General features: G+C 43.9%; 1 protein-coding gene across 1 annotated transcript in view; it reads left to right on the forward strand.

Annotated features, from left to right (window-relative positions):
- Positions 1-1037: 1037 nt before the first annotated feature.
- LOC310771067 (ATP-binding cassette sub-family A member 2-like) overlaps positions 1038-15506 on the forward strand; it is a gene marked incomplete at both ends in the record, with an annotated part of 76823 nt that continues 62354 nt past the window's right edge. The window contains 8 exons of the mRNA XM_083663745.1: positions 1038-1053; positions 2127-2326; positions 3190-3310; positions 3557-3841; positions 6104-6325; positions 7101-7203; positions 8499-8824; positions 12825-13038. Coding sequence (XP_083519871.1) covers positions 1038-1053; positions 2127-2326; positions 3190-3310; positions 3557-3841; positions 6104-6325; positions 7101-7203; positions 8499-8824; positions 12825-13038 — 1487 coding nt within the window. The remainder of the gene's footprint in view (positions 1054-2126; positions 2327-3189; positions 3311-3556; positions 3842-6103; positions 6326-7100; positions 7204-8498; positions 8825-12824; positions 13039-15506) is intronic.

Here is a 15506-nt window from a genome sequence, read left to right on the forward strand (position 1 = left end):
AGGGGTATCATATTGGAGAAGAAATGAATTAAAATGTCCATTTATTAACTGAAATGTGGGCTTGCGGAGAAAGTGGGAGAAGAGTTCGTTTTTCTAAGTCGGCTTCCACTCTATTTAAAATACCTTGGTCATTTTTAGTTGTGGTTATGTAGAGAGAGGGGAAAATTTCTATCCCAAGGTATTTAAAGGATTTTACTACTGGGATGTGAGGAGGTAAAGTGGAAGGGCAAAGAGATGAGTTAAGTGGGAGTAGGGAGGACTTAGACCAGTTAATTTCAAAACCTGAGAGGGCACTAAATTCTTTGAAGATATTTAGAACATATGGTATGGAGGTAGTGGCATGGTCTATGTATAATAAAATATCATCGGCAAATAAAGAAATGTGATGTGTAGTCTTACAGAATGTGATGGGTGAGATCATAGGGTGTTTTATTGCTAGAGCTAAAGGTTCGAGTGAAAGCGCAAATAATGATGAGGAAAGTACGCAGCCTTGACGGGACCCTTTGAAGATAGAGAAAGGAGAAGAGAAAATATTGCCTGTGATAATCATAGCTGAAGGATTAGCATAGAGAACTTTAATCATGCTAATGAAGTTAGTGCCCAAGCCAAATTTATCTAGAGTCATCCATAAGTACTCCCATTCTAAATGATCAAATGCCTGCTTGGCGTCCAGTGAGAGGACTGCACAAGGGGAAGGAGTGTCTTGTGTGAAATGTATCACATGTAAAAGTCTACGTATATTATCTGCAGCTTGTCTAGTTTTAATGAAGCCGGTTTGATCGTGATGTATAAGTTTGGTCATATGTTTTTGAAGTCTCATGGCTAACACCTTTGCATATATCTTGATTTCTGCATTCAAGATTGAAAGAGGTCTGTAGCTGCTGCAAAGGGAGGGGTCTTTCTTAGGTTTTAAATGCACAGTCAAAATGGCAGAGTTGGCATCCCTATTAAAAGAGCCCTGTTCTATAGAAGTGGTGATCATCTGTAACATGGGGTGACCCAGGCAATCCCAAAAGGCAAGATAGAATTCTGGCGGAATGCCATCCCAGCCAGGTGATTTGCCCTTTTTCATGGCCTGCGTAGCTAACTTAAGTTCCTCAAGAGAAATAGGAACTTGTAGCTGTTCAGATGTCTCCTGAGTTAGGGATGGTAAGTTCACATTATTGAGAAAGGTTTCACATTTATCGTGATCTAGAGTCACTTCTGAAGAATACAGACTAGAGTAAAAATTACGAAATTCATTATTTATAGGATTGGTGATAGGGTTATTTGAATGGCTAGAGACAATAGTAGAAATAATAGTGTGTCTGTTGTCATGTCTCAGTCTCTGAGCAAGGAGATGACTCACTCGGCCTGGGCCCATTAAAGTAATAATTTCTTCTAGTTTTGTGAATAAGAAATTCAGCTCTCCTTCTGAGGAGGGAGTCGAGTTCTATACGTGTTACTTGAATATTTAGATTTCTGGTTTCACAAAATGATATTTGCTGCTGCCGCTCCTGCTCGACTAATGTTGATTCCAATTCTTGAATTTTATTAAGTTTAATCCTGCTGAGATGAGAGGCAAAAGATATTGTGGTGTTTCTAATACATCCCTTCAAAGCATACCAGAGGATGCGCGGGTCGTCTACAGAACCGACATTTTCTGATAGGAATTTATCTATTTCAAGTCTGGCAAATTTACAGTAGTCTGCATTCTTCAAAAGTTCGGTGTTCAACCGCCAACGTGTTGCCGGCTTAGGAGGTGTATTTAATAAGGTAAGTTTGACCAATATGACCTTCCTTTCCTTCATGAAGTCTCCAGCTCCCCTGCCTCGTTCTTCTCTCCTCTCTCAGCCTCTCTCCTCTCCTTCCCTCCTCCGCTCCCCTGTCTCGTTCTTCTCTCCTCTCTCAGCCTCTCTCCTCTCCTTCCCTCCTCCGCTCCCCTGTCTCGTTCTTCTCTCCTCTCTCAGCCTCTCTCCTCTCCTTCCCTCCTCCGCTCCCCTGTCTCGTTCTTCTCTCCTCTCTCAGCCTCTCTCCTCTCCTTCCCTCCTCCGCTCCCCTGTCTCGTTCTTCTCTCCTCTCTCAGCCTCTCTCCTCTCCTTCCCTCCTCCGCTCATCCACCTTGCTTTGTTTTCCTCGTCCTCCAGAGCAGGCCGGCCAGCCGCAGCAGCCTCCCTCGTCTCTGTCTCCATCCTCGTCGCTGTCGCCTTGCTCCGAGGCTCGGGTCACGCAGTTCATCCGCCAGTTCGTAGCGTCCTGCCTGCTGGTGTCCGACTCCAACACCGAGCTGTCCTATGTGCTGCCCTCCGAGGCCGTGAAGAAGGGCTGCTTCGAGAGGCTCTTCCAGGTCCGTAGTACACAACGATATTAAGATGATCGGCAAAGACGCTAGTAGAGATATCATTTAACATGACATGCAGAACAACATAGCGAGAGTCTGTGGGCCACTCTCAATATCCTGTATCTTCATGGAAAACTGACTGATTGATTTGTCCAGAATCTGGGATGGTGCACATTATGAGAAGATTTGCCTATACAGTATGTTGGATAAACATACATATTTATGTAGTCCTGCTGTTCAAACTGGTTAATAGCCCTTAAGTATGGATTTAGACTATTTATATATGGTATATTATAACAAAAAATTTGCAATGAAAAAGAAAAAGAAAATCAGGAACAAATCACTACTTAACTAATGTTACTGCTAGCATACACTTAGCAAGGCCTGCTATGCTGACATGCTATGCTAACATCTTCCACAAAGGATTATGATTGACCTTATCAGGAAATTGGGGAACTTGTGATGAATCTTCCCCCAAGCAATTTGAATGGTAGAGAAATGAGAAAGGGGGGAAAAACCAATGTTACAATACCACTAATGACAGCAGAAGCAGTAACTTGCAGTTCATCAGCTATAGTCTATAAAGGTTACTACCACAGACGTTTCAAACATGGTAGCTCAACTAGGACCTCATGGACATCCTCTTGGACACATCACGTGAAGATGCCGAGCCCCCTGACCCATACAACCTGAAGAAAGACAGAGGAGCAACAGGCAACGGAGAATGCACAGTGAACATATTTCACCCATACAGCCAAGAAATACATTGGTTCAATATCTGAAAAAGCGGTTTGGAGAGTGTAGCTTGAGGCCTTTGTGAAATGATTGATATATAGTGGTGGTCACTTCTGTTGTATCTGCCCCCGCAGGCTTTAGAGCAGAGCTTGGACAGCCTGGCGCTGACCAGCTTCGGGGTGATGGACACCACCCTGGAGGAGGTCTTCCTCAAAGTCTCTGAGGAGGACCAGTCGCTGGAGAACAGCGATGCCGGTGAGACCCCCCCTTCCCCACACACACACACACACACACACACACGCTGTCTCTCACAGCTCAACACCTCCACAAAGTTTTCGGCGGGCTTCATCAATTAGTTATGACTTTCTCAACGAGAACAGATTTCTGCAAGATGTGCATCATCTCGAGTTAAAGTGCTGACTTGAGACTTTTGCCAGTTTGTTATTTTGCGCCGCGTTAAAATGCTAATGTCCTCTCCTTCCTTCCTGCTCCCTTTGGCAGACATGAAGGACTCCCCGGGGGGCAGCTCGGTGGGGAAGCCGAGCGCGGGGGGCCTGGGGGCGCCTCAGGGGGGCACCGGACCCTCGGCCCAGAGCGAGAGGCCGGAGGTGGTGCTGAGCAACCTGATGATGTGCTCCAGGCTGAGCCACAGCCAGGCGTCGCTGAAGTCGTCCTCGTCCATCGGCTCGGTGAGGGGAGACGAGGGGGGGCTCTACGCCGACTTCTACGGAGAGTACTGTCCACTCTTCGACAACGGCCAAGAATCCGACTCGGCCAGCCTGAGGGGTGAGAGAAGGAGATGTGCTGCGTCAGACGCTCTGTGAGCGTTATGACAGCTGCCACCCAGAGATTTGAGGGTGGCACAGTGGAGATTGTCTCAGATAATACGGTTACAGTAAGACGTGATGCAATGACACGATCGTAAAAGTATTCTGAAATTTAAGATCGATGAGATTAGACCAAATGTTAATTATCCCTGTGGGGAAATTTGGAGTAGAGTAATGTACAGACCAAATAAAATAAGAATGGAGCAAATGAGGAAACAGAAACCATCTGGAATTTTGACAACACCAGAATAGACAGCAGAATAATTAAGTATGACTAGAATCTAGTCATCTAGTCCCTAGATCACACATGTGGCCCGCGATGGAATTGCAAAAAAAAGATACATTTGTATTTTTACAGTGCACCTGAATACCCGCTGAATAAATGTCCAAAATGTTCATGTCATTCTGGCCAATACTCCACTTCTGTTATAGCATTTCAGTCTGGAATATGGAATATCTTTCAATACTCTTTATGACTAAAAGGCTAAAAGTAATCTCATGTGTAAGAAATGACCGTTCTACATTGAAGTAGAAATTTAAATAATGAACTCGTTGGTTTTGGATTTGTTTAGCTTCAAGAGTGCATTTTTGTTCGTGTGACCCTCAACACAGGCTTTGAGAATCCCGGGCCACTTACTGATACTTATGCTTAAATTTAGAGCCCGACCGATATGGGATTTTTGAAACCGATACCGATACCGATTTTAGGGAATAAAAAATTACCGATACCGATAATATCGGCCGATATTTTTATTTTATTTTATTTTTGTTTTTATCATCAAATGTTTATCCCCAATTAGTGCTAATCCCCCATTAGTGCTAATTTTTTATTTATTTATCCTGGTTGCTGCTCCACCCTCTGCCGATCTGGGGAGAGCCGAAAACTGGCTCCATGCTTCCACATGGGCAGTTAGCCAGCCGCTTCTTTTCACCTGACAGGGGAAGCTTCACCAGTAGGACATAGCACGTGGGAGGATCACGATATTCCAACGAGTTCCCCTCCCTCCGAACAGGCGCCCTTAACGACCAGAGGAGGCACCACATCAGCAACCCTCAAATATCAAACACTTGACAAAGATATGATTGAGTTGACATGAATTGAAATATGTGATGTAGGCAGGATATTTTACAGCTTATTAATAATCTCAATGCAATGAAACAGTAAACTTAACTGGGAATTTAATAATTATAAATAACTAGAAATACAAAAACACAATAGAACAAATAGTTAAGAAAAAATATCAAATATACACAACATGCTGTCCATGCTGTCTATAACTTATATATATATATATATATATATATATATATATATATATATATATATATATATATATATATATATATATACGGCCGATAATTTTTTTTTTTTTACCGATACCGATATATCGATAATCGCCAATATCGGCCGATAATATCGGTCGGGCTCTACTTAAATTAACCCACTCATATTCTGGTTTATTTCAAGAAAAACATTTCGGCTAGTGGAAATTCTAATTGGCTGGTAACTTTAAAATCTAGCAGCCATATTGGTGGTCAAAAAAGTTAATTTCAAGCACTGCAGGGAGAGCAGGTGGTGACATAGGAGTGAGTGAGAAAAGGATCAAATATTGGTGGTTAAGACTGAATAATAACATCACAACTGTTCATTTAAAATTAGTTATTTCTCTAAACCTGGCTTCAAATGCCCCAAATTTTTCGCGCCGGCGCCGTTCGGCCCTCAGCAAAATCTGGTAGCGAGGAAATCTTTTTTGTGGCCCTCTCATCAAAGTTGCCCATCCATGGGTTACTGTATGACAATATTTGTTTGGCCCCCAGCGACAATCTGGGTTTCTCATGTGGCCCCCAATGAAAAATAGTTGCTTACCCCTGCCCTAGATGAATGAAATGTAATGTATGAATTAACAGCGTGTATGCAAGGTGTGAAAAACATCATATAGCATATAGCAATAAATCAATGGAGAATATGTGCAATATGAAAAAAAATATATATATGAAATATCATACAGCATTAAAATAAATGTAAAAATGAAGATATATGTGCTATATATACAGATTAGCAATGAGCGAAATGTGCAGAACGCCATACATACAGTACTGTATGTACTGTACAGACTTGACGTCTAGATGTTGTGCAGACATGCATTGTAACAACTTATTAGATACATCCAATCTGCTATTTTCCTGTTCCCCCCACATCTGACATCTCCTTCACCTCCAGGCGACGCAGAGAACCCCTCCTCCCCACAGCCGGAGGTCCTGGAGGGGCAGGGCAGCTTCAAGCTGGACGGCTGGTGGTTAAAGCTTCGCCAGTTTCACGGCCTCATCGTCAAGCGCTTCCACTGTGCCAAGAGGAATACCAAGGGCCTCTTCTCTCAGATCCTGCTACCTGCCTTCTTTGTCTGCGTGGCCATGACCGTGACTCTGTCTGTCCCTTCCATCGGTGAGACCATAGATGACTTCTAGTTATTACACACTTTATAGCCTGGTAAACAAGCCGCTCACGTGAACTCACATTTCATTTCGTTCTTCGTTCCCGTCTGGCCTGAAGCCTACACCCAGTGTTTTGCAGTGGGTGGAGGTTGGGGCGGGTGTACTTGCCTTGACAGACAACTCCTTCAGCCAATCAGCGTTGGATCCAGTCAAACCCAAATCCACTCGGGAGAACGGCAAAAGCATATTTTATATAGTTGCGGCGATACTCCTGTACTTGTTATTGAGTCTATTTCTGCAATAACTGCACTTTATGGCTGTTTAAACTAGACGAACATTGACATTACTCCTCGAGGCGATCAGGCAAGGAGGCGGCCATTATTGATTTGTTAGTGCAGTGCTAGTGGCGTTCTTGATTGGCCAACTTGCGCTGTCAATCACAGGGCACTGAGCGCAGTCGCTGATTGGCTCTCCCACTTTGCAGTTTCTGCTTAAAGCCCTCCCAGGGCTTGAGGCCAGACGGTCCCGCAGAACCAAATGAAATGTGAGTTATGGTTGGTTTACCAGGCTACTTTATAGTAATCATCCACCACATGTTCCTATTTTTGAATGTCTGTTTTACTACTCTCTCTATTGCCACTTGTTGAACCGCACTAAAACCATGCTAAGCTCTCTGCATTGTTAGGCAGATACTGATACATAATGGTACTTTGCATTTGAAAATAACATGCAAAAAAGGCAGCACTGGTACTGTAGATGAACGAGCTATTTCTTCTGTCTTGCAGGAGACTTACCGCCCCTGATCTTGTCCCCGTCTCAGTACCACAACTACACCCAACCAAGAGGCAACTTCATCCCCTACGCCAACGAAGACAGACCCCAGTACAGGTCAGACACATTCCAGGAAGAGCATTTGTTTTGTTTTTGACCATTTTCACAATAATTACTCGTACAAACTGAGGGATCATAGTGCAGCACGAGGGAGATGAGGATATATGTAAGTCATGGGGGGTTGGGGGGTGACCCCGTGGGAAAAAAGATAATTGTTTTTTTGTTTGTTTTTTCCCCCCGCCCCCGATTTTTTATCCCATTTTTATCCCCCATTAGTGCTAATTTAATTTATTTATCCTGGTTGCTACTCCACCCTCTGCCGATCTGGGGAGAGCCGAAACTGGCTCCATGCTTCCTCCGAGACATGGGCAGTTAGCCAGCCGCTTCTTTTCACCTGACAGAGGAAGCTTCACCGGTAGGACATGGGAGCACGTGGGAGGTTCACGCTATTCCAACCAGTTCCCCTCTGAACAGGCGCCCTTAACGACCAGAGGAGGAACCACATTAGCAACCAGGATATTGCATGTTTTTGGTGAAGGGGGTTCCTATATGAAGGAAACCCCCGGGAGGCACGGGGAGAACATGCAAACTCCACACAGAAAGGCCCTTTTGACGACCCCACCCGGGCGGTGGGCACTCGAGGACATGCGGACGGGCACGCATTCCTTCAGCGTTCACAGCGTCCCAGGTGGGAATCGAACCCAGGACTTTCGAGCTGTGAGGCGACAGCGCTTACCACTGCACCACCATACCCCCCAGAAAAAAGATATGGTTACGGTTGCGTTTGCATGTGTCTACTACTATTATACAAGCACTTTGTAAGCTCTGTTGTGGAAAAGTGCTACACAAATCAAGTGTGTTATTATTCATTTGGCAACGTCGTCTCGGGGCACACATCTCACACACCACCGCGACGTTCAGCTGAGCAAGCAAAGTGACCCGGCTTCGTAATGAAGGCGATGGAGGCCCACTACGTTGCCGGCTTTCTTGACTATTGGTCCCTCTCTGTCAGGCCTGCTCGGCCCCGCGTCCAGGGCCAGGCTGTTCGCTTATAAGACATGTTAGTATGTTATCTTGTGTGTTATTTTGATATGATAAAAAAAATATTTAATAATTTATGTGAAGAACACCTACTCTTATAGAATTAATTCTCAAAATACTATGTTTTTTTTTCTAGGTGTAGTAGGCAATGCTTTTGTTCAGTATGATGACACTTTGACAGACTAAATCCTCTATTTTCAGAAAAAATAAACCTTTTTTTTCTTCTTAAAAAATATGATATATAACATTTTGAAATAGAACTCCTCATCAAGTGGAGCGTATCTACCCCCCCCCCCCCCCCTCCCTCTCAGGTGTAAGCTGTCCCCAGACGCCAGCCCTCAGAAGATCATCAACACCCTGCGTCTACCCTCGGGCGTCGGCGCCACCTGCGTGCTCAAAACGCCCTTCAACAGCACCCTGGACCAGCTGGCCCAGACCCTCAACCCCAGCGCCAACAACTCCAAGACCCTGGCTGCCCGCTACTTTGACTCCATGTGTCTGGACTCCTTCACCCAGGGGGTTCCACTCTCCAACTTCGTACCCCCTCCTCCCTCGCCCGCCCCCTCGGACGACCCGGACCCCCGCTTCGAGGACGGACTGTGGAACTACACCGCTGCCCCTCCTACCACCATCCATCGTAAGTGCATCTAATAGCAAATGACACCAAAATATGATACATAACCAGGCCTGGGACAAATCATTTCTTTACGGGAACCGGGGCATGACCACTTAGATTTGGGTTTGTGATTTGAGTTTTTGGTGTCTGCAGCAATATTATCTCGATTTTTTCCGAGTCCGTTTTACGTTATGGCATCACCAGCTGGTTTGGAAACCTCACAGTCAAGTCCAAAGCTCAAATCTTTAGCCTGGTCAAAACTGCAGGGAAGATCATCATGGGACTGCCCGCACCCCTCACCCTGCAAGACATATTTGAGCAGTCCACCACTCAACAGGCTAACAAGATTTTGTCTGACTCCTCCCATCATGTGTTGAACCCCTGAGTATGTGCTGATGAACTCTGGTAGGAGATACAGGGTCCCTTTATGCAAGGGCGTCGTTTTGGTGTCAAAGTTGGTAGGGTCGAGGACGGCATGAGGGGAGGGTGTTTCGGTGGCGCCCCGCCGAAAAAAATTTGAGGTTTTTGTTTTACCTTTTTTAGGGGGTGTTGGAGAAAAATATAAGTTAACATGACATCTGACACATTAATCAATAAGCTATAGGCCTAATTATGCTATAAGTTCCATGCCATTTGACACACATTTGACACCCATATAGAATAGCAGGGACTGCTCCAGTTGCTGAAACCTTGGACAGTGCATCAAGTCCCATAACAAACTGATACAGACAGGCAGCCCTGTAGGCTCCAAGTCAAGTCATCACCCCCTCCTCTCGGCCTTTTCCTCCTCCTCTTCCTTTACAGTATAAAGCATAATGACTGTCGGCCATTTGCTGAATATTTGACTCTGTACATCGATCAGACATGTGTACATTGAGATTCATGCCCTCTGTCAATATACATATTGCAGAGAATGTATGGTATTAAATATACTTTTATGATAAATCTTCCTAGACTCATGGCTTCAATTCATTTGGTAGATAAGCTGTTATAAATAATCACATTTAGCGGATGTATAGAATTTTATTCTCTATCAGGGGGTCATCCCTATGTTCCCCGGGTCCTATGTTCCCCGCTTTTCCCAAATAGGGTCCTATGTTCCCCGCTATGTTCCCTGGGAGAGGTTAGGTTTTGGGTTAGGGTCTGGGGGAGGTTAGGTTTAGGCGTGGGGGGTGGGAGAGGTTAGGTTTTGGGTTAGGGTCTGGGGGAGGTTAGGTTTAGGGTTAGTGAAAAACGGGGAATATAGAACCCGGGGAACATAGAACCCGGGGAACATAGACATGATCCCTTTTTTAGCCATATTTAGACGAATATCTCATTTTAAATCAACATTAGGATTATACTGTTGTGATGTCATTATTCAGTATCTTCTCCTTTTCTCAATAACTTTCATGTCACCACCTGCTCAGCTCTCCTGTCAGCATAATTGTAACTAACAAACACAAACTGGAGGTTTAGCCATCTAATCATGTTCTTTCACAAACAGCCGGTTTGGAAAGAAAAAATTGCCACTGAATCCCACACATCATACATCCTACATTTCTTCCTCCTAAGAGTTGCACGATCTTCAGTCAGATGTCAATTGTCACCATTTGACATCGCCAATACACTGTTGTCATCGCGCAAGCACATGGCTACTTAATATGGACGTTAACGTCCATATTATAGCCATGTGCTTCAGCTGCGCGCTGTACTTTGCTAAATTAGCATCGATGCTAGCGGGACTTACCTGGTTGCTGCTGCTTGCACTGCTGCACTGCTGCGTCACTGCTGCTTGCTGGTAATGTTAATCCCATGTCAGAAAAAGTCTCCAGATTTGTCGCTAACAGGAGGGTCTGTCTGCTGCGCGTGATTTCTATAACCCGGAAAACTGTGTGTGGGTGGGCGTTTGTTTGGTCATCAGCCAAATGAGCCAATCAAACAGGAGTTTTGGGAAAAAAAGTGGACTGGCCCATTCCGTTGTGAAAAACAGGGGTAAATGTAACTTTGAACATATTGCAAACTAATTTCACTCAATAATGGTCGGGTCAATTCTATCCTTGCAAAATATGGGAAGACAATCTAAATGACCTATATAACTGCACTCCAAAGATAATGCAAATAAGGTTGCTTAAAAGTTGGTAGGGACAATTGGACACCCTGAAATGTTGGTAGGGTCCGGACCCCACCGACCCTACACAAAATGACGCGCTTGCCTTTATGTAACCACAATAGATACAAGCATTAATTTGTCCCTCTATCAGTTAAACTGATCAATGGGCTCCCCCTAGAGGTCAGACAGAAAGACAGGAGGCTCTGAGATAGCTTCACATGCTCTAATATCTGCCTGCTTACTTGCATGTATAGTTTAACATGCTTGTTTGCTTGCAGGTAATGTAATGTGAGACACACTTTGTAATCTATTACACTATAACCATGTATTTTGCACTGCACTATTGTATGATGCGAAAGGTGAGGAGTGTAAATGACTGTGACTATCTCAACTTGCTAAGTTTTTTCACGTGTCACCATATACAGTGTTTTTTAATGTACTTAATGTACTGCATTTTAATATTTTACTCCAAGACTAATTGCTCCCACGGGAGACAAATAAAGTGAACCTTGACGATCAGTTGGATTTGGGGAACACACACTTGATGATCAGTTGGATTTGGGGGACACACACTTAACGATCAGTTGGATTTGGGGAACACACACTTAACGATCAGTTGGATTTGGGGAACACACACTTAACGATCAGTTGGATTTGGGGAACACACTTAACGATCAGTTGCATTTGGGGAACACACACTTAACGATCAGTTGGATTTGGGGAACACACTTAACGATCAGTTGGATTTGGGGAACACACACTTAACGATCAGTTGGATTTGGACTTGACGACTCCTTGGATTTGGGGAACACACACTACCCCAGGGTCTAGTGCCGCCCAATTGCCGAATTCTCGCACTACTACAACACACAGCCACATCGAACATGGAGGCGGAATGTTTTTTCTATCCACACTTCTTGTTTTGTTTTGTTTAATTTAACCTTTATTTATACAGGGGGAGTCTCACTGAGAGCATTGCTCTCTTTTTCAGGAGCGCCCTGTTCACATTCACACACACATTCATACCTGGAAGCTGACCAGTACAACCACAGTCTGATCTGCTGGCCACTGATCAGCTCCACTGGAGCGGTTGGGGTTAAGGGCCTTGCTCAAGGGCAGCTCAGTGGTGGTAATGAGGGAGGGGCAAGCGCTGCCTTTTCACTTTCCTCACCCAAATTTATCCTGCCGGTCCCGGGTTTTGAACCGACGACCTTCCCGTCACAAGCTCGCTTCTCTTAACCGTTGCGCCACCACTGTCCAACGGTATTTGTAGTTGTTCCTCATCTCAAAAGCGGTTGCCGGTCTCTGTTCAGATTTGAATGGTCGACCAGCTCAATATAGAGGAAGATGTCAAGACTTTGAGCTTGATTCGAGTTGTAAAACTAGTGCCAACTCCTTGCTGCCACATAAGACACATATGATATTGAGTGAAATGAGTACACAATTACAGGAAAGTATTTGAAGCTCTATTTAGTTGTTTTCTTTGATTAGTAAACTTCCCAGACAATGCATGGATTGTTAGAATTGACCAGCTCAGTGGCCTTGTGGTCTGAGTGTCCGCCCTGTGACTGGGAGGTCGTGAGTTTGATCCCTGGCCGAGTCATACCAAAGACTATAAAAATGGGACCCATTTGCCTCCCTGCTTGGCACTCAGCATCTAAGGGTTGGAATTGGAGGGTTAGATCACCATATGATTCCCGAGCGCGGTGCACGCCAGGGGATGGGTCAAATGCGGAGAACAAATTTCACACATTGTGGGACTTTACCTTTACTTTACTTAGAATTATTGGCAGCTACTATTTGTGCCAGGCATGCATAAACCCCCATACAATCACACAACCTCATATTTTGTAAAAATCTACAAATAATGTTGTTCATTTTGAGTCAGAGGCAACTATAACTCCTCGTACCTGCTCTGTTTCTGGTCAGAGCCGGTGACGTCTCCTCCGACACTCCCCCTGTCCATCCACGAGCCAGTGCGCTGTACCTGCTCCATGCAGGGGACGGGCTTCTCCTGCCCCAGCGGGGTGGGCGGCCGGCCCCCCCTCATGAAGGTGGTGACGGGGGACATCCTGGTGGACATCACGGGCCGTAATGTCTCCGAGTATCTTCTCTTCACGTCGGACAGAGTGCGCCTGCACAGGTAGGACCGTGTCACTTTAATCACTACGCACCACTTGTCTCCCGTGACATTGGTGCAGAGACACTTTTGTAATTTTGTTTTTAGTTTTATTTATTTCCACACAATAAAAAGTGAAACGGAAAAAAAAAAGGCAAACAGGAAAATAATGTGCAGGGTCTCTACCCTCAGAAAACCAAAATAATAACAATACAATACAATCCAGGTGTGCAAAGCATACAATACAACAGAAACAAGAAGGAAACAAGAAAACAAATAAGACAAAGAAAAGAAAATCAACAGTAAAAAAAGAACAGAAAAGGAAAAACACAAAAAGCAATCAAAATAAGTGACAGGATAATGTGAGGTGTATGTGTCATGTATGAGGGGGGCCATGCGTGACTCATCAGAGAGGTCGTAAGTTTGGATTTAAATGAGTTGAGAGATGATTGGCAATATTGATATACAGTATGTGTTCCGTAATATGGCGGCTCTGTAGCGTATTGAAAATTGGTTATTGGTAGTGAGACAATATGGGGGGTGATCTGAATGTCTTGTATTATGTATGTTAGAATTATGTGAATATTAATTATTATGTTAGAAAGTATAACCCACTGTACATGGTGCAGGGAGAGACAGGTGAGTACCGTAAATTCCGGACTATAAGCCGCGGCTTTTTCCCCGTTTTTTGGCCTTTTTTGGCCCCTGCGGCTTATAGTCCGGTGCGGCTTATCTATCAATTTTTTCCAAAAAAAAAAAAAAAAAAAAAAAAATCTCTCTTTTTTAGCACTCTTTCTAACTATAAATCCACTTCTGTTTTAATTTCCTCTCTTGCCCTCTTTTCACCACACCGCGGACACTGTGTGCACTGTAAAAAAAACACAGGTGGTGTTGTGTTATGTTGTTTTGTTGAAATGTTAATAAATGGGAGCTTCCTCAAACAGCCATCTCTTTCCCGACAATCCCCTCTGTGCATGAACCCTTACATATGGTAATTAAACATTAAAACACAATAAAAAAAAAAAAAAAAAAAAACATTAAAACACCCGCGGCTTATAGTCCGGTGTGGCTTATATATGTAACAAACAGGCAATTTTGCAGGTGCGGCTTATACTCCGGTGCGGCTTATAGTGCGGAATTTACGGTATATATATATATTTATAGACAAAAGTGCATACCTGGAATGTGTTGATTTAGATTTTTTTTTTAAGTGCAGCTGATGGTTCAAATCTGTTCGAAGATGTAGCCAACCTAACATTTTTTTTGTATGATGTGAATTCTGTGAAGACTGGAGATAATTATACTGTATGTACTTGCCCATATGATATTTCCATACAATAGATATGGGTAATTAAACTGTAATAAAGGGTTAATCAACATGAATGATTTACCAAACTAGATATTTTTCCGATGATACCAAACCATTTGGCATTTTTTCCCATTCCCTTGTTTGCTTCTGAAATTAGAGAATCAAAGTTAGAATTAAAATGGTATCATCAGCAAAAAGTAAAGGCAGTATACATTTAGCAGATGCAGCAGCAAGGTCATTAATGTAAATAAAAAAAAGCAAAGCCCCAAGTATTGATCCTTCCTTGGGGAACCCCACACATTATTGTAGATCTTCCTGAAGACTCAGACACAGACATATTGCTCTCTGTTTTCAATATAGTTTAAAGTCGAACTGAACCCGTTCGTCACGTGCATATGAGTCCGTTTCAGACTGAAAACATAGTTTGTCTAAGATGACAGATTGAGAGGCGGGTCATAGTATCATGTCGATTATTTTATTTGACAATTCTGGGGACTTGATTGGGCTTTGGCCAATCCTGGCGTGTTCCGCCTCCAAATCGAGTGGGATTTAGTGTGTTGTGGCGCTCCCCTCGGGAAGACCCTGGTGACGCGAGGTTGGTGGCTGAGTGGAGCTCAGCGAGCCGCAGGCAGCCAGCTGCCTTCGTGTTGCCGAGCGGAGAGTGCAGCCCGTCGGCCTGGAATCTCCGAAGTGCGACCCCTGACAACCAAGCTCTCCGATGCGCGCGCCATTATCGCTGCTGTAAATACGATATCCCTGGAATGCGCGTTTTAACGAGCCAGTTACATTTCTTTGCATTCTTAGAGATTATAGTTTTTGTTTTTTGTTCATGTTTCTTGGCCAAGTTAGTAGTTAGTTTATGGGATAGGAATTCTGCCAGATGACAGGCACTAGGCGCCATTTTCTACTTCATTTGGAAGAGAAAATTATCCTGAAATGAAGATTTGATTGACAGCTGCATGTCGTGATATGATTGGTTGAAATGGGGTAGAAATTTGATAGTACTAGGTGACGTCAGCAAACTGTACATTACTGTTATCAATGAAATCTTGAAAAATGAACTTTTGATGTGAAAAAGTGTGAAAAACTAAAGAAATTAGATTGTTGTGATTTTCTTTGCATACATTATTAAATAGGTGCACTGCATACCCAGGTATTTCAACTAAAAGAAAATAAAAGTCAT

This window comes from Poromitra crassiceps, assembly GCF_964638095.1.
Source record: "Poromitra crassiceps genome assembly, contig: HAP1_SCAFFOLD_335, whole genome shotgun sequence".
Lineage (NCBI taxonomy): Eukaryota > Metazoa > Chordata > Actinopteri > Beryciformes > Melamphaidae > Poromitra > Poromitra crassiceps.